Source organism: Pipistrellus hanaki (genome assembly GCF_964339955.1).
Source record: "Pipistrellus hanaki genome assembly, chromosome: 8".
Classification (NCBI taxonomy): Eukaryota; Metazoa; Chordata; class Mammalia; order Chiroptera; family Vespertilionidae; genus Pipistrellus; species Pipistrellus hanaki.
The window spans coordinates 77,154,024-77,176,200 of NC_140510.1; the positions used below are offsets into that span (position 1 = coordinate 77,154,024).

At 40.0% G+C, this 22,177-nt stretch overlaps 1 protein-coding gene across 3 annotated transcripts in view; it reads right to left on the reverse strand.

The window, feature by feature from the left end:
• Positions 1-232: 232 nt before the first annotated feature.
• Positions 233-22,177, reverse strand: part of INO80D (INO80 complex subunit D) — a 56,303-nt gene continuing 34,358 nt past the window's right edge. For 2 of the 3 annotated variants that reach the window (XM_084892183.1, XM_084892182.1), the window contains 6 exons: positions 21,713-21,937; positions 19,412-19,521; positions 17,510-17,643; positions 14,300-14,517; positions 13,434-13,591; positions 10,344-11,777 (listed from right to left, as the gene is read on the reverse strand). In XM_084892183.1, coding sequence (XP_084748309.1) covers positions 10,612-11,777; positions 13,434-13,591; positions 14,300-14,517; positions 17,510-17,643; positions 19,412-19,521; positions 21,713-21,937 — 2,011 coding nt within the window. In that variant the 3' untranslated portion in view covers positions 10,344-10,611. Of the gene's footprint in view, positions 1,731-10,343; positions 11,778-13,433; positions 13,592-14,299; positions 14,518-17,509; positions 17,644-19,411; positions 19,522-21,712; positions 21,938-22,177 lie in introns of those variants that run through there. The other variant, XM_084892181.1, reaches the window with a different exon arrangement.

Genomic DNA, 22,177 nt, shown 5'->3' on the forward strand with positions numbered 1-22,177 from the left:
TGCATATCAAAGTCACCTTAGATAGCGTTTAATTGATCCACAGATGTTACATATATTAATCATTGTCAGTCTAACCATAGAGAACCATAACTATATGTCTCTAGTGTTCTTGATAAAAATGTAAGATATAAAGAAAAATTTATCCTAAATAACAAAGTGGGAGGAAATACCGACCCTGGATTAGAACATTCCATCAATATTCAGGCAAAGGAAATTAAACCAAATACAAGGATACTTCACAGCAAGATTTATTAATACATCCAAAAGAAAGAAAGAAAAATCATTTTGTCACACTATATACAGATAATACATACAATGTTTTATACACATATTACATCAGTTTTTACACAAGAAAAATATACATAAAAATGTAAACTTTTGTATACAAAAACCCTTAAACAAATTAAACAAGGACCAGATAACAAAAGGAGACCAATTCATTATTATTTCATCAAATTTTTAAAACAGTAATACAGTACATTCATTGAGAGATATATGGAAAATGTGAGCCGTCTCTTCGTATTTAAAGGGAAATTACAAACCAGAAGCCTGTCCCCTCCGAGGGTGTGGTCTCCCCCAGAAACACCACACCCGATGCTTCTCCTTCAGAATTGGGGGGCTCGCACCAAGCCTGCCAATCTCCTCCAGTCTGTGCAGAACCCCGTGGCTCCTAGCGTTTGTGCATATAACTGAGCTTCCAGCCACCAGTCACAAACGCAGAGAAGACTCTTAGTTTGTAAGTTCCCTTTAAGCAACTTTCCTCTTGGTAAATATTTTTAATGTATGGACTATTAGACATACTTGTGTGCCAAGGTGGATGAGAACACTGAGAAAGATGGGCTTTGAGGATTGCTAGTCCTTGCTACCGTGCAGTTACTTGAAGAGATTTGAAAACTGTGCAACCTGCCTGTCATTTTAGCGGTTTCAAACAAGCCACCTCACCTTTGATTTCCCACTGCAACTTGGTTTCAACTTACACTTCAGTACTCTGGTTAGTACCGTGCGATTGCCAAGAGGCTTTTTGTTAAAGGCTGCTTCTGATATCAGGTTCCAGCTGAGCTGCTCTGCAGTCACTCGCCCCAACCTCTCTATTTTAGTTCTCAGGGGTACTCTTACTCCACTGTTTTTCCTCACATCTTACATTTAGATTGTCCACCTACTTTCCTCTAGAACACCTTCAAACCTAATCAGCTGCCAACTCATCACAAAATAAAATATTTAAGAGTTCTTTCTTAATATCATTTCATTAGGTGTGTCAAATTGATATGCTAATGAAAAATGCTTGAAGCTGTGGGGAATAAGAATTAAATCTATGTCAAGTGCATGCAGACTTGTTCTTTTTTTAAAGGGAAGACCTTTAACTAAATAAATGCAAAACATGCTAAGACAGCTTCATGGGAGTGCTGCCTTCCCTCAGATTGGCTTCCGAACAAGGCAGAAGCACAAGCAGGTGACATAGCTCCCTGCAGAAGAGTAGTTAGCTTCCCCCAGGCAGAATGATCTGGACGACCATTATTCATTAATGAAAGGAAGAGGCAAATTGGTGAGTTAAGTTGATCTAGGAGCTGGTGGATGACATGCACTAATGGAAATATTAGGACTGCTTTATAACTGAAATAAATAGACTGGCTTGTGGTGCATCAGAGAGAGGAACACCACCAGGTCCCTCGGTGAATTTCCAGCTCTCTGTCTCCCATAAGACAGATGGCATTTTAAAAATAACAGCCTCCCTTTCAATTAAAAAAAAAAAAAAAAAAAGGAAGATAAATAAATAATGTGTGGATATCTTTAGATGAGAATTTTAAATGTTCTTTAAATAATTTTTGATAAAGTATTTTAAATCATTACAAACAACTGCCATTGCAGTGACAATATTCCAGTAGGGGCAGCATTTTGCTAAATGTAAAAGATTGCCATTTAAAACTCATACATATACATGTGTATATACAGCATATCAACACTATTTATATACATATATATCTAGAGAGCAACATTTCATTGCCTTGGAATATCTATATATCCACTCCCACAATATACACTAAAGACATACTGTGTGAGCATTTAGGAAAGTATATGTACACATGCTCCCACATGTATAAATATACTTTTGTCTGTGTGTGCATAAGAGCTTGAAAGGCACAATATATAGGGATGCGAGTTTCCTAGAGAGCTGCAGCAAAGTCAGAACAATGCCACCGATGTGAGAAAGTCAAAAGGAAATAGAGCAAGAATTCATCAAAGCAGTTTCATCAGGAGTAAAATGAGTTGATGGAATTCAAGAGGCTAACATGTGAGTCTGTGCTCTTTCCATTAAAATGAAAATAGTAAGTTTTTTACCAAAATCAAATAAAATTTAAAATGACAATAAAGGAGGAAATGAACCTTGCACTAATATCAATCATAAAATCAAATTCTTTTTCAATTTAAGTAAAATGTTCCAAAATTATCTAGGTAAAATTTTTCAGATCAGTTTTGTTCGAATGCTGATTTTTGTGTGTTTCTGAAACAAAGATGAACACCTGATTCTAAAAATTACTATAGAAAATATTACCAAAACTTGTACCTTCTGGGAAACTTCAGAGATAAAAATCTTTAAGAGGAACTATCTTTAAGTTAATGAAATACACTTAGACAATGCTTCTGAAAGGACACAACAAGAGGAAAAACACGATGAGGTGTTGTAAATGTTGAAAGATGGACTTAGAAGGTCGAGAAGATGAAGAACAGTGGAAGTGGTAAGAATGGTTCTACCAGAAGTTCAGTTATAATCACCGTAAACAAGACTATAATCCAAAGGACTTCTTCCGTCTTAGTCTGCTCTGATGGTGGACTGACTATCACCTCCTCCTGCTTACAGCAGAATCCAGAATTCTCCACAGATGTATAATCTTGCTTAACAAAGGCTGTTTCTCTATTATACACACACATTTTTAGGGAAACATGTATATAGCTTTATCTATACACACACATATACATACGTGTATATATAGATTTATACAAATGTATAAATAAACATAATACTTCTCAATCTTTCCATTGACAAGGCAAGTTCACATTCAGCAAAGTGCCGCCACATTCCATATACACATCTCTATACAGATATACACAGAGGGTCGATTTTCACCCTTCAATTAGGGGGACTTTAGTCTAGCGAATCCCATGAATCAGTAACTGAAGGGAGAAATGGCACCAATACAAACCCCCTTCTTTCATTTGCATGCATATGTACAAGAAATATGCAGGTTTCTTTAAATCCATAAAGCAAGAGTGAATGGAACTGGGAGATGCTGCAAAAATACCACTGTAAAAAGAACATATAAAGCTTTCGGTCTTGACTATATATAAGATGAGTGAGGCTTCAAAGAGAACTACAAACTCAGGGTGTACTATCAGAAGCTGTTCTGACATATGTCCAAATACATGATTTTTTAATAATAAAAATAAATATGACTGGAGCATTTAATAACAACTCTAGTTTTGACTACTTTAGACCACCAGATAATCCAGTAATGAATGTAAAACAGCAAAATGGCAAACCTCAAAAATATAGGAATGTTTAATTCCATATGAATCAAACCAAGGGTAGTATATTTTTTCCTATAGCCAAAATATAGGGGGAGGAGGGCAGGCTAACTTTATAAATAATAGCACAAGTAAGTTAATTTTTTTCTTCATTTTTGAAAATAACTGAAATCATCTGTTTTGAATTATGCACAGTGAAATGACCCCACCGATTCATTAATCAAAGCAGCCCCTTCAAAAATTGGCATTTTTTAATCAAAGGCCTATTAATTTTCTTAACTTCACCAAGAAAAGATGATCAACAATATTTTCCAACTCAGAATATGAAGAAACCATAAAAAAAAAAAGAAGGCTCAACTGATCCCTGGTCCCTGCACCCCAACAGATAAACACAGCCCTGCCTCTCTCTTATCTTTATGCTCAAAAGCCAGAGGCTGGTCTTAGAACCTGCTGTTTCTCATGTCACTTTAAAAACATGGCATAATATAAGTTAAAACATTAGAATAAAAAGCACATGATATCAGAGTTAGCCTTTGAACATGATGAACAATTTGGTGTATTTATACAACAGAGACACTGAGAAAGTAACTCCAATACCCTCAGCTAAGTGAATCATATTTCTATAATACATTATTACCTTCCTCTATTTTCACTGAAGCTTACACTCATCTCTCTCACGTGCCCTGATATTTTTGCATGTGTGTAAAAACAGACATATACATGCACACAAGTAATTTTAATTCTATTTTTAAGTCACAGTGGGAATTCCTTAGTGAGGAGGGATAAAAAGGTTCCTGAATAAGACACTGAGAACTTCTAGGTTTATTTTCTCTATTTTACTTCCCAACTTACAAAATCAACTGTAAATTAAAGAATAAATCCATAGGAGATAGAGGAGGTCTTAAAAAACTTAGTTTACAAATTCCAGCTACGGTAGTTGGGAATTCTGCTTGATCTATGTATTTCTATTTACCCTGTAACGAAGCTGCTAGCCATCTTCAGTGTGAACCGCGGACGACCGGCTGCAGAGACGTGATTCTCACAGCTCTGTGAGCGCAGTTAACAGTCTAAAGGTGTTCTACATTTTTGAGGCCCCAGGGTATCCTTTTACTTTATATATCTGCAAGGTAGCAAAGGACAGCTATACACCTTGACACAACGGAGATCCAGTGTAAAAAGGTGCTTCACTAGTTTGTTTTGTAAAAAAAAAAAAAAAAAAAAAAAAAAAAAAAAAAAAAGCTCTTATATAATTTTTAGCTATTAAACACATAGGCAACATAACTCATTACACTCAATACAGCTTTAGTATAAAACTTATAATTTATGAGGTGATGTTAATAGCATAAATTAATATACCTTTTTTCTCTTAAAATCTACAATAAGTATTCTGAAAGCTCATTGGGGAAGGAGATTTTTAAATAAAAGTTTTAAAGCTGTGCATGATGGGAAAGGATCTGTACGCTGAAGCTGAGATGAGAGGCTGAAGGAGAAAGGAAAAGTCCTATGCAAGACACTGTGGGCTACGAAACCAAATGTTTTCTCTTTCTTGCACTCTCTTCAATGATGAGTCACCTTTAGGTTTTGTGTTTTTTTTTTTTTAAAACTATTTTGTATTTTAAAATCTGCCCTAATTTCCACAAGGAATCCCTGAGACATACTCAACACTATACAGTGAAAAAGAACGATCACTGTGGGGAGAGGAGCTGATTCAACCCTTGCGTGCAGTGAAGACAGCGCCTATCATGTCCACACTCATCCGGGGAGCCCGCGGGACCTTAGCGAGGTGAAGCCGTTTCGGGGGCGATCAGTCATCCCCAGCTAAAAGCAACGGTGTGGCACTCCGCTGTGCTGGAGCCTTCTGCACTGCATGTTGAAGAATTTTCCAAGGGGAACTTTGGGTGCATATAGAGCTTACGTCAGTGGTCCCCAGCTTAAAAAAACAAACGAACAGAAACAAAACAAGTGAAAGAAGAGGGTCCTGTTACTCTTAGGCCAGGATCAGGATCAGTACAGACTGTGTGTGTGTGTGTGTGTGTGTGTGTGTGTGTGTGTGTACACACACTTCAGGGCTGGGAAGGACTGAGCAAGCAGGCAGAAGGGAAAGGAAGGCAGGCTGTGCTGTGCTGCCCTACAGAGCTTACTAAGGGATAGACAGGTTTTCTCCTACAATTGTTTAGCAAACTAAACTCCAGATCACCAAAAACCCTGCCAGTGAAAGGAACCAAACATCCCCAGACCCAGGGATGTAGGTAAGAAAGTCAGAGCGAAGAGGCTCTCCCGCGCTGAGGCCACACTTCCTTTGATCAGCTCTGTCCCTGGTGCAGAGAGGAAAGCTAACAAACAGTAAGACTGGAGGGAAGAGAGAACTTTTGCTCTTTGAGAATAAGGCTCTCTAAATCTGACCCACAACCTTAGCTTTGATGATACCGGTTATTAGGAGAGATGTAGTCGTTCTTTGATATTTTATGTTTTCTTTCCCAACTTGCTAGTCAGGAAAATGAGAATGTCCTTCACTGGTATTTTATTTTGAATGATAGTGTTTAAAGTGTCAATCTACTAAATGTGGATTCAGGATCCCTCTAGAATATATGGGAAAGCTTATAAAGTTCAAGATATTCGGAAGTCATAAGTTGCTTTTCCTTTCTGTAGAATGCCAGTGAAGATTCAATTATTTTCAATGTATTGAGAGGGGGGGAAAGAAAGGAAATCTATGTTCTATCATATATATGTTCCCACCCCCACCCTCAAGAAATACATTTTTTTTGTCAGGAAAAAATCCTTGGCACAATGTAGGCGTTAGTGATGAAAGGGATACAAATGAAGACTGTTTGGAGGACTTACATTGTCTTTCTGAAATCCTCAATAAACGAGAGAGTTCTATTGACCATTTAGAAGACCACTAAACATTAAATTACTCTATATATACCAGGCTAAAAATAGAATTTAATTGAATGTTAAAAGAAGTTTAAAAAGAAAGAGGATGAAGAAAATGCAAACTAGACACCTAAAATTTTTTGAATGAATTTCAAACTTATTAAATAGTGTAGTGTTATCAATAGAATCATCTTTTCACGATACTAATCCACAACCTTTTGAACTAGCCTGGAGTAAGGGTGACGCCTCACACAGACGTTGCTATCAACCATCACCACCCACGATGCACCGCACAGGAGGGCGAACTGACAGCATGGGACTCCCTGCATGTGCGTAAGCTCTAGTGCCAATTGGTGAAAACTGACAGGAACAGGTCAACAGAAATATAAATTCTTTACAAATATATATGGGTAAAGAGAATTATACCAATAGGGTATCGGTGTGTACCACAGATAACCTTGCTTTCCAAATCCAAGAACTATCTCTGCTTCTCTGGGTTGTGATCACCGAGTGAGAACGCTAAGAAAACACTTTAGTGTTAGTCGCATAAAAACAGGATTTCTAACTTGCTGTTGAGAGATTGGGCTTATTTAAGAAAGGATTCTTAGAAATAATTATGTGGCGAAGATAAAACATTAGCTTTCTTTAGCCTGAAGCCACTCAAGGTGGAACTGCAATTTGAAGGGGGGGTTTCCAGCTTTACTTCCATACTTCCTCGTTGCTTCTCATTACATTATAGTCTTTTTGTGGAAGGACACAGGACTCACCACACCGTCCACCAGCACATTGCTCAGGAAGTCACTTGCAAAGAGCCATCTCTCTCATGGCAGGTTACCAGAGAACATAATCTTCCACAGTATAAGCTATGTGACGAGAATTAGAAAATTTTTTCATTGCATAGTCCGTCACTTGGTGGGTCAAGTGTAATTGCTATTAACTATTAGGAATTGTTTACTAGTTATGTAACCTACCCAGCTGTGCAAATTACTAAGTATTTTTAATAGAGAAAAAAGCAATGTCTTAAGCACTTTAATTAAAATAATATTAACAATTTTGTAGAGAGAGTAAAGGAGAGAAAACACATCTTTTCTCCGGACACTAGATCACAGCCAATGAGTATCACACATTAGAATGGAATCCTGGTTTTCAGAACACAGAATGTATCCATTAACCGCAGCAACTTTGTAAGTAAAATCACATTAACACAATCTAACTGGCCTTTGTAAATGGTCCCAAAGAGCTGCAGAAGCAGAGTGAACTGAACCTTCTTTACCACTCCTTCTTGAGTGTACCACCAGAATAAAAGCTAGCTTCCACCTAAGAAGGACCTTGTATAAAATTTGTTTTTGATTCCAGTATTGCCTTATTGTATATAGCATGAGTGTTATTTTAAAACTCATTTTCATATTTCTGGAATAAAAGACACTTCATTCCTTTTTTTACATATTAATAGCAAGCCTACTACTAATAGACCAGAATTGCTCCATTAGCTACAAGAAAAACATAACGGATATCTCTGGGTTCACAGATGTTCTTCTCTCTTCCAAAACGGGACTCAAGAAACAGCAAGAGCAAAGCAAACCACAAGCTCGGGTATTGGTTCTGAAGTAGGTGAAATGAGAGGAAACATTTTGCTTTGTTTTGCTTTTTTACTAATTCCTCACGCCTACACTGGGTACTTTCTACGTGCCCTCTCTTCAGCTATCACCGTGGGCATCTACACAAAAATGAATTTTCTCCAAGTTTTTGGTGTGAAGCTGTAACTGGCAACATTCCTGATCATTTCCTGCCTCCTTACTAGAAAGCAGAAAAGGGCTTTTAAATGCACATAAAACAGAAAATTGCAAACAATAAAATGTGCAACTTACTGCAAACTCAGTTTTGATAACTGAAGAATTTTAAGCAGCTCCCACGAGGGACAAATAGCCAGAAAAGTTCCCATCGACTCCCCTCCCAGTGACTTTCCGGTTGCTGTCAGAGAAGGGCTGATAAAAACCTAAGCTGCTCCCACAACCTTTCATTAGCACACAATGCAGACTGAGCCCAATCCTGGGAAGTACAGTTCCAGTAATGGGGTGTGAAAAAGTTCAGCAAACTACATGACACTTCTGAGCAGAGGTAACTACTCAATCATTTCAGTATAGTACATTAAAGTAAAAAAGCTTACTCACATAGGCCCACAGGCGAGACATAGTCAAATGATCTGTTCTCACCATTCAGAATAGAAATTTATGGTGGTACCGAATATCACTTTGCTTTGTGACATAATTTATAATTTAGAAATTTCTCAACCTGCAAAAAAGGCAAAGCTATTAAAAATAAATCTTCCAATCAATTATCATGATTTTAAAAAGAAACTAAATATACTACAAATGTATTTTTGGCCCATAAAAAGAAACTTCAATAAATACAAAATAGGGCATATAATGATTTCTTACAGTCATGTGACTTCCCCTCCGTAATCTCAGTCACATGGCACCTGCATAATGCCTGCTGATCACCATCATTCCTTTAAAAGGCAGAGAAAGAAAAGCTTTCAAAAGAAGGGACTGGTTACAAGTAGCATGGCGTAAAGAGAATACATATTGGAAGTAGGAAAATACATCCCAATCTTTACCTATGGAAAAGAACTCAAGATCAAATATTCCCTGACAAACGAAGCATTATATCACATCATTAATAGATATGCTCTCTCTACTCATCTTTTAAAATATATATATGTTAAATTAGACTAGACTCATGTATAAATAGCCAATGGTACCTCGGGGGACAATAAAACGTCTCAGCAAAAGCAGAGGACAGCCGCCTTTAAAACCTAGTTCCACCCTTCTGAGGGAGGGGTGAGGGCAGGGGAGAAGGCAGGTGAAAAGAGAACTCACATATTCATTTCATAGTCACCAATTTACTAACCTACCCAAGATGATTTTTAAGTCTAAAATCCTGGTACTTCCAGACAATTTCCCAAAACTTAAACCCAAGCCCTTAAATCATTTTAAAAGTACCAAAGAGTGGGTAAAATTGATGTCTCATTTCCATAATCTGCTTTGAAAGAAACTTTAAAATGTGTATCCTTCAGATATTATATATCACTTCACAACTGGCACACTGATTCTACAAGAGTCTTCAACATTTTACAAACCTTACCAAAGAGTCACTACTGTAAACATGAAAAATTCAAAAGCAAAAGACGGACCAAGAAGTTCACAGATGCCATCTTCCCCAATCTACCTGACCTACCCCGCTTTCCACGTGGAAATGTGTCCTTTAATTACACCTTGCGATGCGCCGGGACAGGGGGACCCAGGGACAAATGCACGCCTAACACGGCGCCAGGACCAGCAGACAGGCTCTCGGCAGCCCTGCAGCACCGGGAGCCTCTCCCCACTTCCCGCGGCTCTGCCGGGAACCCAGCTTTGGGTTTCGGGCTAACTTGGCAGAAAAGGGCTGTGCCATTCGCGTGACCAGACCACCACCCTCTCTATTCAGGAAACTTCCCTCACTCAGTGGGAGAGAATGACCAACATGATTAGGGGTGTGAGGTGTGGGAAAGAAGGGAGAGTCTTATATGCTCATTAGGAAAAAAAGAGAACAACGACAGGACAGCCGCTCCCGGCCCTGCACAAAAACACACGTGTGGGCGCACACATACACACAGGCAGTCCGAAGACTACTCTTTTCCTTTTTAATTAGACATGATCACGGTTAGGAATGGAATCCTGGCCTCACTGGTCTCTAGCAGTTGCTGCCAAGTCAGAGCCTTGATCGGCCTCCACACACCATTTGCTCCGTCTTACACACGGGGACTCGATGAATGGGACCATTCTATCCAGAACCACCTATGTAAAGACCTGGTAACAACATGGAGAGCATGGATCTGAATACTAGGAAATAGTAAAGGGCACTGGTAATCTGAGGTATCTTCCGCTTCTGGGACTTGCTGCTGAGTCAGCTCTATCCAGTCACTGTGCTGAGCCGCTAAGGGGACCACGGGGGAGTGGACCTGCCGGGAGGGAATGAGCACCAGTGCGAAGGAGCACGCGTGAACACTGCAGCACGGTCCACCGCAGGGGGACTTGTCTAACCGGAAAAGGGAGTTCCCCCAGCCCCCGTCTGTTATTTTTAAAATCTTCTTTAGGAAAAGGGGAAGGGGCGGTCAAAGAGGAAACAAAGATAGAAAACACCAGGCTCCCCACCTGCCTGCGGACACAGACGCGCTCAGTTAGGGGAGGTAAAAGGAGAAGATGCATTATTGGTACTTGTAGCTGTGGCACCTGTTACTGTGAAGCCTGTAGGAGGCGCTATAGAGCTGTGGCTGGGCTGCAGGTCCTTGGGAATGCCACTGTGAGAACTCAGCTGGTGGCCGAAGGCTGCGCTGAACTGAGGGAGCTGCTGCTTGGGGGAGGCGGGGGCCAGGAGCTCGGCGGAGGGCCCCATGCCACTGAAGCTGGTCTGCGGCAACCCCGGGAGCACGCTGGAGCTGCTGGGGGTCGCGGTGGCGAAGGCAGGCTGTGTGGTCTCTGAGTTCGAAGTGGTGGGCGGCGTGGACAGGGACGTGGAAAGAAGATGTCCATCTGCGTCGAGGAGGTTGCTAAATGGAGAGTGATCCCCAAGGTTGACGGGGAGATTGCCCCAGTGAGTTCTGGGGTTCACGACGCCTCCAAGTGGCACCTCGAGTTGGGTTGGGAGCAAGTGCTGGGCCATGATGGGCATCTCTGCTGAGAAGGTAGCTGCCATGTTATCACCGGAGAAGGATGCTGGGTGGGGAGAGGTGATGTGGTCACTGTAGGGGGACGGCACGTGCTCACTGTCGTAATGGCTTCCGTGGGGCGAGGAGTGCGAATGGTCACTGCTGTATTGCTGTCGTGAGGTGATGAGGTCGTCTGCCTTGCTCAGCAGCTGGGCAGGGAGTGGCCTCTGGGAGGCATGGCTGCCGTCGTGAAGTCCGTGGAACTGTCCTGGGAAGGCTCTCTCCCCGAGGGCACTCTGGCTGATCAGAGTGGCAGAAGTAAGGCCGACGCTGGCGGGGGCAGAGAACTGCCCCTGGATCTGCCCTGCCAGGGGTGTGGGTGGGTCGGACAAGGTAGCAGAGCGGAGCAGGTTCTCGTCCAGCTCCAGGCTAGAGAAATTATCAGGGACGATGCGCCCGTTCAACAGCTCCCCCAGGTCCGTGTTCACCTCGCGGCTCAGGGACGGAATTCCCGGCTCTCCGGCACCTGCAGCGAACACTCCCATGCCTCTCTCCGACAGCTCCGGGCCCGGCACGCCGTCTGACTGGGTGAGCACCCCGATGGTGCTCAGGCACTCGAGAGAAGTCACAGCCTGCAAGGCCCGCTCAAGCTCCTCGGCCTCTTCGGTCGTTGGGAGGAGGTCTCCGTTCTTTCCTAAGAAACAGAAGTCAGGGCGCATGAGCAGAGCTTTCGCCGGTCCCACCTACCACACCCTCCACCTGAGCATCCCTGCCAGCGGCTGCCCAAGAGGCCCTGCCGAGGAGAGAGGTTTGCCAGGACTGGGCTAGCAGGAAAAGGAAACATTAGCCTGCAGGACAGGTCTGCAATGCCACACTGTCCAAGTTCAGATTATTCACAAATAAACCCTCTTGCCTAAGTGTCAGGAAGGAGCTCTACTGTAGATCTCCCTGCCGGAGGGGCAGCTGGGGAAGACAGGACACAGGAGTGCCTGCGTGGCTGAGCCCAGCACCGGGCCCTCAGCGCGCCTCACCAGCTCACCTTCACGAGGCTTCTGCGCTGCTTTCCAATGCTTCCCCCTCATTCTTCCTTCTCTCCATTTCTAACTAATGTTTGCAATGTGGAAGCTGATGGGCCTACCTGATTTTATTATCAATATACTTTTAAAAATCTATGGTTAGAAGCTTGGTTAATTCACCACCAAAATATCCAGCTTTTAATAGTGGAAGAAACAGTCTAAGAGTTAAAAGATTTCCCATGAAAGCACCAGGTAATTGGTGGGATTAAGCAAACTGCTTTGGAAAAGTACATCTCAACTAAAGTACAGGGTAGAGTATTAATTACAATCAGCACAAGTTCTAAATGCCTTCAATAAACTCAAGTTTGAAACGTCCTTGCTCAAAAATAAACTCAAGCCTGGTCAGTGTGGCTCAGTGGTTGAATGTTGACCCATCAACCAGATCACAGTTCGATTCCCGGTCAGGGCACCTACTCAGGTTGCGGGTCGATCCCCAGTGGGGGAAGGCGGCAAGTGGCATCCGATCAATGATTTTCTCTCATCATTGATGTTTCTATCTCTCCCTCTCCCTGAAGTCAATAAAAACATATTTAAAAATAAATAAATGCAAATAAAATTACTCATTTTAAAGGAGTGAAGTTATTTTTTTTTATAGATTTTTAAAAAATATATATTTTATTGATTTTTTTTACAGAGAGGAAGGGAGAGGGATAGAGTTATTAACATCAAAGAGAGAGAAGCATCAATCAGCTGCCTCCTGTACACCACCTACTGGGGACGTGCCCGCAACCAAGGTACATGCCCTTGACCGGAATCAAACCTAGGACCTTTCAGTCTGCAGGCCGGTGCTCTATCCACTGAGCCAAACCGGTTTTGGCAGGAGTGAAGTTTTAAGATGGCTAGTGAACTATCCACCTACTAAGTCTATATGGGGTTGAACAAACTGCACAATCCTTACTTGCTGAAAAGGAGAAACTAGCTATGCAGCTTCGTATTCTCTATGGGAGACATTCTGTGTGAGAAGGAATATTTCAAACACATCTCAAAAAACTATTTCCCCTTGTAAGAACTCATTTTAAAACTCACTTTTCTTTTCTTTTTTAAAATACATTTTTATTGATTTTAGAGAAGAAGGGAGAGGGGGAGATAGAAACATCAATGAAGAGAGAGAATCACTGACCGGCTGCCTCCTACACATCCCTTAGTGGGGATCGAGCCTGCAACCCAGGCATGTGGTCATGGGACTCTTCAGTCTGCAGGCTGACACTCTATCCACTGAGCCAAACCAGTGAGGGCTAAAACTCACTTTTCTTGATGAACAATATTGACCATACCTTCAAAAAAATCGAAATCCTGCAAGTCATCAGGCAGCCGCGGCAGGACGTCCGAGAAGTCCTCGTGGTTCAGTTCCAAGTCGTGCGGAATGTCGGTGATCTCGTTGGCAATGTCGTCCGGCAACTCGTCAGCACTCAGCTCTGGCGTGGACGGGCTCCTGGAGAAGAGGACACGGTTGCCCCACACTCCCCTTTTCCTTCCCACAGGCCCCCAAGACAGGGCCCTCAAGCAAGAAACCGGGAAATCCTAGCTCAAAATGTCTCCTTCCCACTTTAAGAGAAGGAAATTTGAAAGCAAACAGACCTTACCATATATACTAGTCGTCACATACTTCTACGCCCTTTACATGTATTCAGACAACCATTTCAAAATAATATTTTTTACTTCAAATTAGCAGAATGAATTTCAGTTTGGTATATCAAGTGTGTCAATACTTTTTTTATAGGATTTCAAATCTGGTCAACATATTAAAAAAAAAATGAAATAAACAGGTAAAACTCAAATGCTTAGCTGAAATAGAAGCCTCATTCATCTGGTCAAATGCTTACTCCTGCCAAAACTAATAATGCATCAAGTTTTTGATGGGATACTTCTGCTGGGACATATATGAAATTTCTATAGAATAGAAAAGTCTAGAGTAGACAATTAAATCCTCAATTTCAACATCTGCTCTCTTTGCTTTAAACAAAAGCTTTATTTCAGATACAACCCCATCAGATATTTGGTCAAAATTGTGCTGAAAACTAAAAAGTTGAGGCTGACACCCCAAACGGTGTGTTTGCATTCTAGCTCCAGCACCACTGAAGTAAGAGAACCGAGGCGTCCTGAGAGCCATCGGAACCGTGACCTCGGGCCCGCCACTGACCGGATCTGAGAGGCCTCCACTGGCAGTGAGACGCTGGTGGGCATGCTGAGGTTCCCTTGGGGGACTGCAGGGGGAATGGGCTTCTGGGGTCGACGAGGTCCACGCCTTCGCTTCTTCTTATGTTTTTTGGTAAGTGCAGGAGGCTTGGTTTTTTTCCTGGGTTTCCTCTGCTGCTGGTGCTGAACTTTCCGGGAGCTATCTCCTCTCAAGAAATTATCCTTGAAAATGAATAAAGGGGTATTTTTAAACAGATTATTTGGGGGAAAATCTAACAGCTACCTAAAAAAATACTTACTTACATCTTTTAATATTTTACATAATGCCTAAAATTCACTCTAAACCTAAGATTATGTATTAAAAAACAGATGAATTAAAAACCTCATTTTTAATATAATGCAAATCAATTCAACATGTAGATATCATTCTTCCAAATTTAAAGACATTGTGATGGGTGCTGTAGCATAATATTTTAAAACCTAATTTGCAGTTTCAAAGGACTTACTCTGCCATGGTAAAAACACGCATACATAAATACAGTAGAGAAAACTGGGCAATAGTGACATAAACACCTTCTCTGGGAAAATGAAAGAAAAATCAATTACTTTCAGTTTTGTGGGATTAAAAGACAAAAATTTTAAGTCCTTGGGGTTGAGGGGAAGACCTTCTTAGAGTAAAGAAAACAGCAGAAACCAATCACAAAAGAACAGTAAATAATTGTGTTTGACAGGTACGTGGGGCATAATGGAGGATGAAACACAGAATAAGCTATAAAGAATTTTGGTACCAGATTGTGTATGACTTTGAATACCCTACTAAAGATTTCAAACATATTTCATAGGCAAAGGGGAATGATTTTTGATGAGACAAGTAGCCTGACTTGACAAATGGTTTAAAAGTATTAATACTCTGGTAGCAGTGTGAAGGGACAGCAGAGTTCCAATCAGGGGGCTATCTCACCAGTCAACACAGCACAGATGGCTAAGGGCAGAGTGAGAGGGATGGAACAGCCAGGGGCCCAGCGATAGACGTCTCATGATTTGACAGCTCCTTAGATGTGGTGAGGATGGAGGGATTATAAAACTCTAAAATGCCTCTAGGGTTTCCAGTCTGGATAATGATACCATCAGCTGGGACAGAGAACACAGCAGGATAAACAGATTCGGAAGAAAAGTTAAGGAATTCCGTTTGGTGCGTGCACGGTTTGAGGAATGAGGTGTGCAGGAGGTGGGAGAAGGAGAAAGCTGTCTCTGGGGCACAGAAATAAAGAGGTGGCTACGTAGACCTGGAAATCGTGACAGTGAAAGTCCTTCAGGTAGCCACCACGGGCCTGGAGAGCAGGTAAGAGGGGAAATGGGGACACAGCTTTATAAAACTGCAGCCTGGGTGAGTAGGCAAAGGAAGAAGAACTGAAACTGATGACATAACTAGCTGCTCTCAGCTGGCACCTTAAATGTGAATACCTTAGTTCATCCACTTCAAGATGCACATTTTAGTGTCTCTGCAATTGGGGAGCATTTTACAGTAATGCCATCTTATAACTGATGTCAGCCAGGTGACGGCCATCACAGTCGGCATTGCCTACAACCTGGGCAAAGTTGGTCACAGCTCTTTGTACCGCCATTGTCTGAATTAACGTAAATGCATTGCTGGTTTCACATGTAGAGGAAAAACTATTGTGTTTACAGAAAAACACAAAAGAGCAGCAGGGTATAAAATTGTTATCAGTAAAGCAAAAACATTCAGTATTGAAGAACTGACCACAATTCCTTTTTCTTTTTTCTTTTTTTTTGCAAAGCAAAATCCCAATGAGAAAGGAAAATAACCACAAAGGAGAGGAAGCTGGGAGCTGGGTTATAGTTGATGTAAGTAGAGAACACTACCTTTCACAGGCCGAATAATTCAGCTGAAAGCAAGAATGGTATAGAACATATGTCTAACAAACCTGTAAGTAATAAAAAATGCACTGTGTAGCATTTTTTCTTCCTTGGTGGTACACACAAAAAGTGGTTTTTACAACCAATGTCGCCTTTGATTTGATGAGTTCAGCAATAACACAACTAAATAAACAAAGAGTACACAATAGTATTTAAATAATAGTAACTGTCTTGGCCAGTGTGGCTCAGTTGATCGAGCATCGTCTTGAGCACCAAAAGATCACTGGCTCTATTCTCAATCAGGGCACCCTGAAAACTGCAGCATGCTTACAGAGGGCAAAACTGTTTCCTCAGCATTGCAGTACCTATGCTTTACACAATACCGTGCAAATAGCAGAAGAACTCAAAAAGTGTCTGATGGGTGAGAACAATAAAAATGCATTTATTTGAAAATGATTGCATAATCAGGTAGTTCACTAACTCAGACTCGTCTTTCCTCTAAACTTTTCTGAATTAAGACTTATAACACTAACATTAACAAAAATAATGACTGTTCAATACAAACATAGCAAGGTTTGGCTTTTGGTCAAAATTTTATCAAATATCCAAAACATTCAGAGAACTGTATCTAAAACAACAAAAACCTAGAGAAATAGGGCAAAAAGGAACTTGGGAAATCTGCTAGGTATAAGAAAATATAACTCAGGAAGAAGACAGGTATACAATAAGGATAGTGAACAAAATACCCATATTTAAGAAACTGCTAAAACAGTGTTGTTGTTTATAAAGGAGGGTATGAAATTAACTCAATGAGTCATGACCAGCAATGTTTTTTTAAGTAAAATAGAATAGATTAGCAAATATCAGGTACTGGAAGTATTGTTTCATAAAACTCATTTCAGTGATTCATATACATAGTTTGTACTAAGTCACAAAATACTTCCTTTTTAAAAAATTTGTTTAAAAAATGTATTTTATTTGGGGGGATGAGGACAAATATGTGATACCTTAATCAATAAAGAAATTAAAAATATTTTAATTAAACTACTTTAAATATTTTTTATTGATTTTTTTACAGAGAGAAAGGGAGAAGGATAGTGAGTTAGAAACATCGATGAGAGAGAAACATGGATCAGTTGCCTCCTGCACACCTACGGGGGATGTGCCCGCAACCAAGGTACATGCCCTCAATTGGAATCGAACCTGGGACTTTTCAGTCCGCAGGCCGACGCTCTATCCACTGAGCCAAACCAGTTAGGGCACAAAATACTTCCTTTTATGGAAAACTATCAAAAGTTTGCAAGCCTCTGCTGCAGAAGATAAGATCTGGACTTACCATTTTTTTGGCATGTTCTTCACACAGAGGTGTCTGGTGTGTGATGTCAAAAACAGGCACAGAGCACTGCTGTCCATCTGCAAACTTGGCCGTGCAACTTGAGAAGAGCTGCTGAGAGCGGTTCAAGAGGATGTCTGGGGTTTTCTAAGTTAGGAATCAAACACTGCAACTCTACTTAACTTTTCAATTTTTATGTAAAATTTTCTTCTCTCCTTTACTTGTGCGAAGTATAAATTTTATTATTTATAAAAGGTAAAGAACCAACCCAACTACTGAGATGGGAAAACAATGATAGTTTTCTCATTCCTTATCAGGAGATGTATCTGAATGAGTCTATTTTGCTATTGGGCACCTGAATACTAGTCTCCTTTATGGTCATTGTGATTTCTGCTATTGGGGAAGCAAGGTCATTTCCTTCTTAGCACACTAACTCCTAAAAGTTCCACTCTGATGGTTAAAAACAAAAATACTTCCTTATAAGGAAAACTTCCTCATATATGATACACACCACCAGAATAAAAACACCTGAAACTAACACAAAATATTTAATATAACTGTTGTTGAAAAAAATAAAGAATATAACATAATTAGTGTCTATAGATATAATTCTAAAAAACCTTATCTACCCAAACTTGGATTTTTCATTTCACATTTTCAACACTAAACTCAAACTTACAACTTAAGAAAAGTTCCTTTTAAATCTTCACTGCACTACCAAAACTGGAACATCAGCTCTACAGCACCAACATTTTTAAGCATCCATACTTTTAGCCTCTAAATACATTTCCCCGAAATTTACTTTATATCTATTAAGGAAGCATCTTATTTCTCTTATGCTTTTATAGTTAAGACTCTTCATAAGCCTTTATTGCACAGAAACTGCTGCTAAAAAAAGTTGTGAAAATACAAACCCAAAAATAGAAAGAAGGGCAAAAGTCAGACAGTACATTAAGTAACTGTTACCATATAAATTTTTTAAATGCTTCTCAATTTTAAATGTTTAATAAAAGTGAGAGCAGTAAGATTTCATAACCAGCCCGAAGCCCTTACTATAAGTTTTCCTCAAGTATTTTCTGTCTGAAGATATTTTCTTTCTTAGGGATGTTTATATTTTATTCATTTCAAATCAGCGCTGTAGTCAATACAAGTAGCAAATTAAAACCACAGCAAAAGGCTCACTGTAAAACTGTAAATTTCTTAAGAGATTAAAAAGTTTTTTTAATAATACGATTTGATTTTTCCATCAATCAGTGTTACAGCTACTTGTTACAAATTATCTTGAACCATTGGAAGGACTGAAATTCTGTTATCAAAATTTAATCAAGTGACAGCCACTGGAAGAACCCGCTAGTTGCTGTCAATTTTGCTTATTGCAATGTGATTCTAGAATAAACAACTGCAATTATATAAGCAGAAAAAATTACCCAGAGGGTATCATGAAAATTAGAAGTTATATAAAAATTACTTTAAATATTAAATAGTGATGATTGCAAGAGTCGTTCACTTGACTTAAGAATGAAACACTAAGCACTAGCCGGTTTGGCTCAGTGCATAGAGTGTCAGCCTGCGGACTGAAGGTTCCCAGGTTTGATTCTGGTCAAGGGCACACGCCTGGATTGTGGGCTCAGTCCCCAGTAGGGGCTGTGTAGGAGGAGCTGATCAATTCCTTCTCGTCATTGATGTTTTTCTCTCTCTCTTTCCCTCTCCCTTCCTCTCTGAAATCAATAATATATATATATATATATATATATATATATATATATATACACACACACACACACACACACACACACACACACACACACACACACACATATATATATATATATATAAAAAGAATGGAACGCTCAGCCCTGAATGAGTCAAGTTTTGAATGCACACTCAGTTCCGTTAGAAGGATACGTTGGAAACAATGTCTGGTGAATGGAAGGGCTTTGTTGGTGCACTGTTCACCCTTTACCATGCCACTGCATGCTGCTGGTTCCACCTCCCTCAACTTGGTCCGGCTTATGCTAAGAAAGAAAAAGAAATTAATTTTTAAGGAATGCAGGACAATTTGTCAACACTACGTTACTATAAAGTAATACCAACATTTTACCTGTCTACATTCTCTAAATAAGTGTCAATATGGGTTACAATGACTAGTTCCACAGTTTTCCTAAACTACTAACAAAAGAAAAAAATCAGTTTTTACTTGGCCTGTTTTCTTCTTATTAAAGCAATATTTTGATTCCTTTTACTTCACAAAGAAGACAGTAGAGAAAAGTGATGGAGAACATGAGACTAGCTGAGTCAGACCTGGTACTGAAAATCAGGCTCTCCCTCTAAGAGCTGTGTGACCTGGCCAGTTACTTAGCCTTACTAAGTCTCACCTGTCTCACCTGCGAAGCAGAGTTAAGAAAAGATAACACATCTAAAACATCATCAAATACAGTATGATACATAATAAATAGTCAACCCCACTATCTGGAGACAACTACTGCTAATATTTAAATATAAATTCTTAAAATGTTATATACTATATATTTTCAAGATTATCTGAAAATATAATAACTAAAAGTGTGAAATAATAAACTCAATATAGAACTAAGCCTTCCAAATGTGAAAATTTTTTCACTAGTTAAATAAGATGTTTTCATCAATAAAGTATTATGTAAACATTAGAAATCATATTTTCAAAACAATCTAAGAACATTGGGGATATATTTTTAAGGGGGAAAATGGACACATAACTCTAAAAACAATACAGATCTAATTTTGCTTAATTACAAACATAAAAATGAAAAAAAGTAAAGACTGACATTCATATTATAAAATCATTAAAAGTTATGCTTTAAAGTAAAAAGAAGGTCACAATTCAGTGTTAAGTGGGAAAAAGGAAAGAATAAAAAAAAAATACATACAGCATGATCTCAATTTTGCTTTTTAATACAAATACATGGCTCCCTGGAGATTCACACACACAGAGAAAGAAAGAGAAAGACTAGAAGGAAATAGAATAAAAATGTTTATAGTGCTCGTTCTGAATAATATTATTATTTATGGAGATTCCCCTCCTTTAAAAAAATATTTATTTATTTATTTAAAAATATTTTTATTGAATTCAGAGAGTAAGGGAGAGGGAGAGAGAGAGAGAAACATCAATGAGGAGAGAGAATCACTGATTGGTTGCCTCCAGTATGGCCCTTGCTGGAGATTGAGCTCACAACCAGATATGTGCCAGGACCTGGAATCTAACCGGTGACCCCTTGGTTCATGGGTCAACATTCAACCAACTGAGTCACACTGGCCAGCTGCCCTTTTTATGTTTTTTCATTTTTCACAGTAAGACAGGTATCTGCACTATAAGCAGTGGCTTTCCCCTCCAAAGACATTCAGTGTAATAAAATATTTAAACATATAATGTAGATATTAACAGAAATACATTTCAAATAAAAAATTTAAATAAACAAAAAATGTAAAATGCCACTTTTATAGTAAAAACTATGAATAATACTTTTTTTAAAAATATATACTTAATTGATTTTTTACAGAGAGGAAGGGAGAGGGAGAGAGAGTTAGAAACATCAACGATAGAGAAACATCGATCAGTTGCCTCCTGCACATCCTCTACGAGGGATGTGTCCGCAACCAAGGCACATGCCCTTGACAGTAATCGAACCCAGGACCTTTCATTACGTAGACTGACACTCTATCCACTGAGCCAAACTGGTTTCGGCTGAATAATACAAAATTTCAAGGCATTGTATTTTTTTTTTTAAGATAGGTAACATTCTCTTATCCTTTACTGAATAAATTCTAATCAAACTCTAGAAAAATACAGTAATGCTTTAATTTTTTTTTTTTTTTTTTTTTTTTTTTTTTTTTAATTCTCACAGGAGAGCATGCTTAGAGAAAGGAGGGGGAGACAGAGGGAGAGACAGAAAGAGACAGACAGGCATCCAAGTGAGAGAGAAACAACAATCAGCTACCTTCTGGTCTGAGCCCTGACAGGGGATTGAACCCAGAACCCCCAGCTGGGCAGTAATGCTTTATTTTTAATGTCAGCTCATGCAGTATTATTATTTGAGCAACAAAACAAAAATACAACTCATAAATATTTCAGACTTAAGTGCCCATAAGCCACCGTGTCTCAGCTATCCTCTAAAGAACAAAAGAGAGAGGACGGCTTCCTTGGGAGTGGACTGCGCGCCCGGCTCTGACCTGGTCCGGTGGCACGCAGCTCTCCGCAGCTCCTGGATTAGCTGACCAGTGCACTCTGGCTCTCGACTGGCCGCCTGCAGCAAGGCTTTCCTAAACGTGTGCCGGCACTTCTTTTGCCGGGATTCTGCCCGCTCCAGGCGGCAGAGGTGCTTGTATTTCTGCTGAAAGTAAGTGCAAAGTTGGGTCACCCTGGAGCTCCTGCTCTCCGTGTCATCGTCGTCTGACCTGGAAGGTGCAAGGAGAGAAGTGAAGACCTGGTTACCCGTTAGGCTCCTTTTAGGAAGGGGGGACGCGGGGGAGGAGAGGGGTTAAAATCTGTGCCATGTGAGCACATACTGAACAAAATTAGTGGGAGAGAATTCCAGCAGAGCTGAAAATAAGCACAGTATTTCAACAATAAGGCAGGCAAGAGATAACCCACTGCTTTAAGCTAACCGTCTCAGCATATCAGAAGTAGACAGTGCT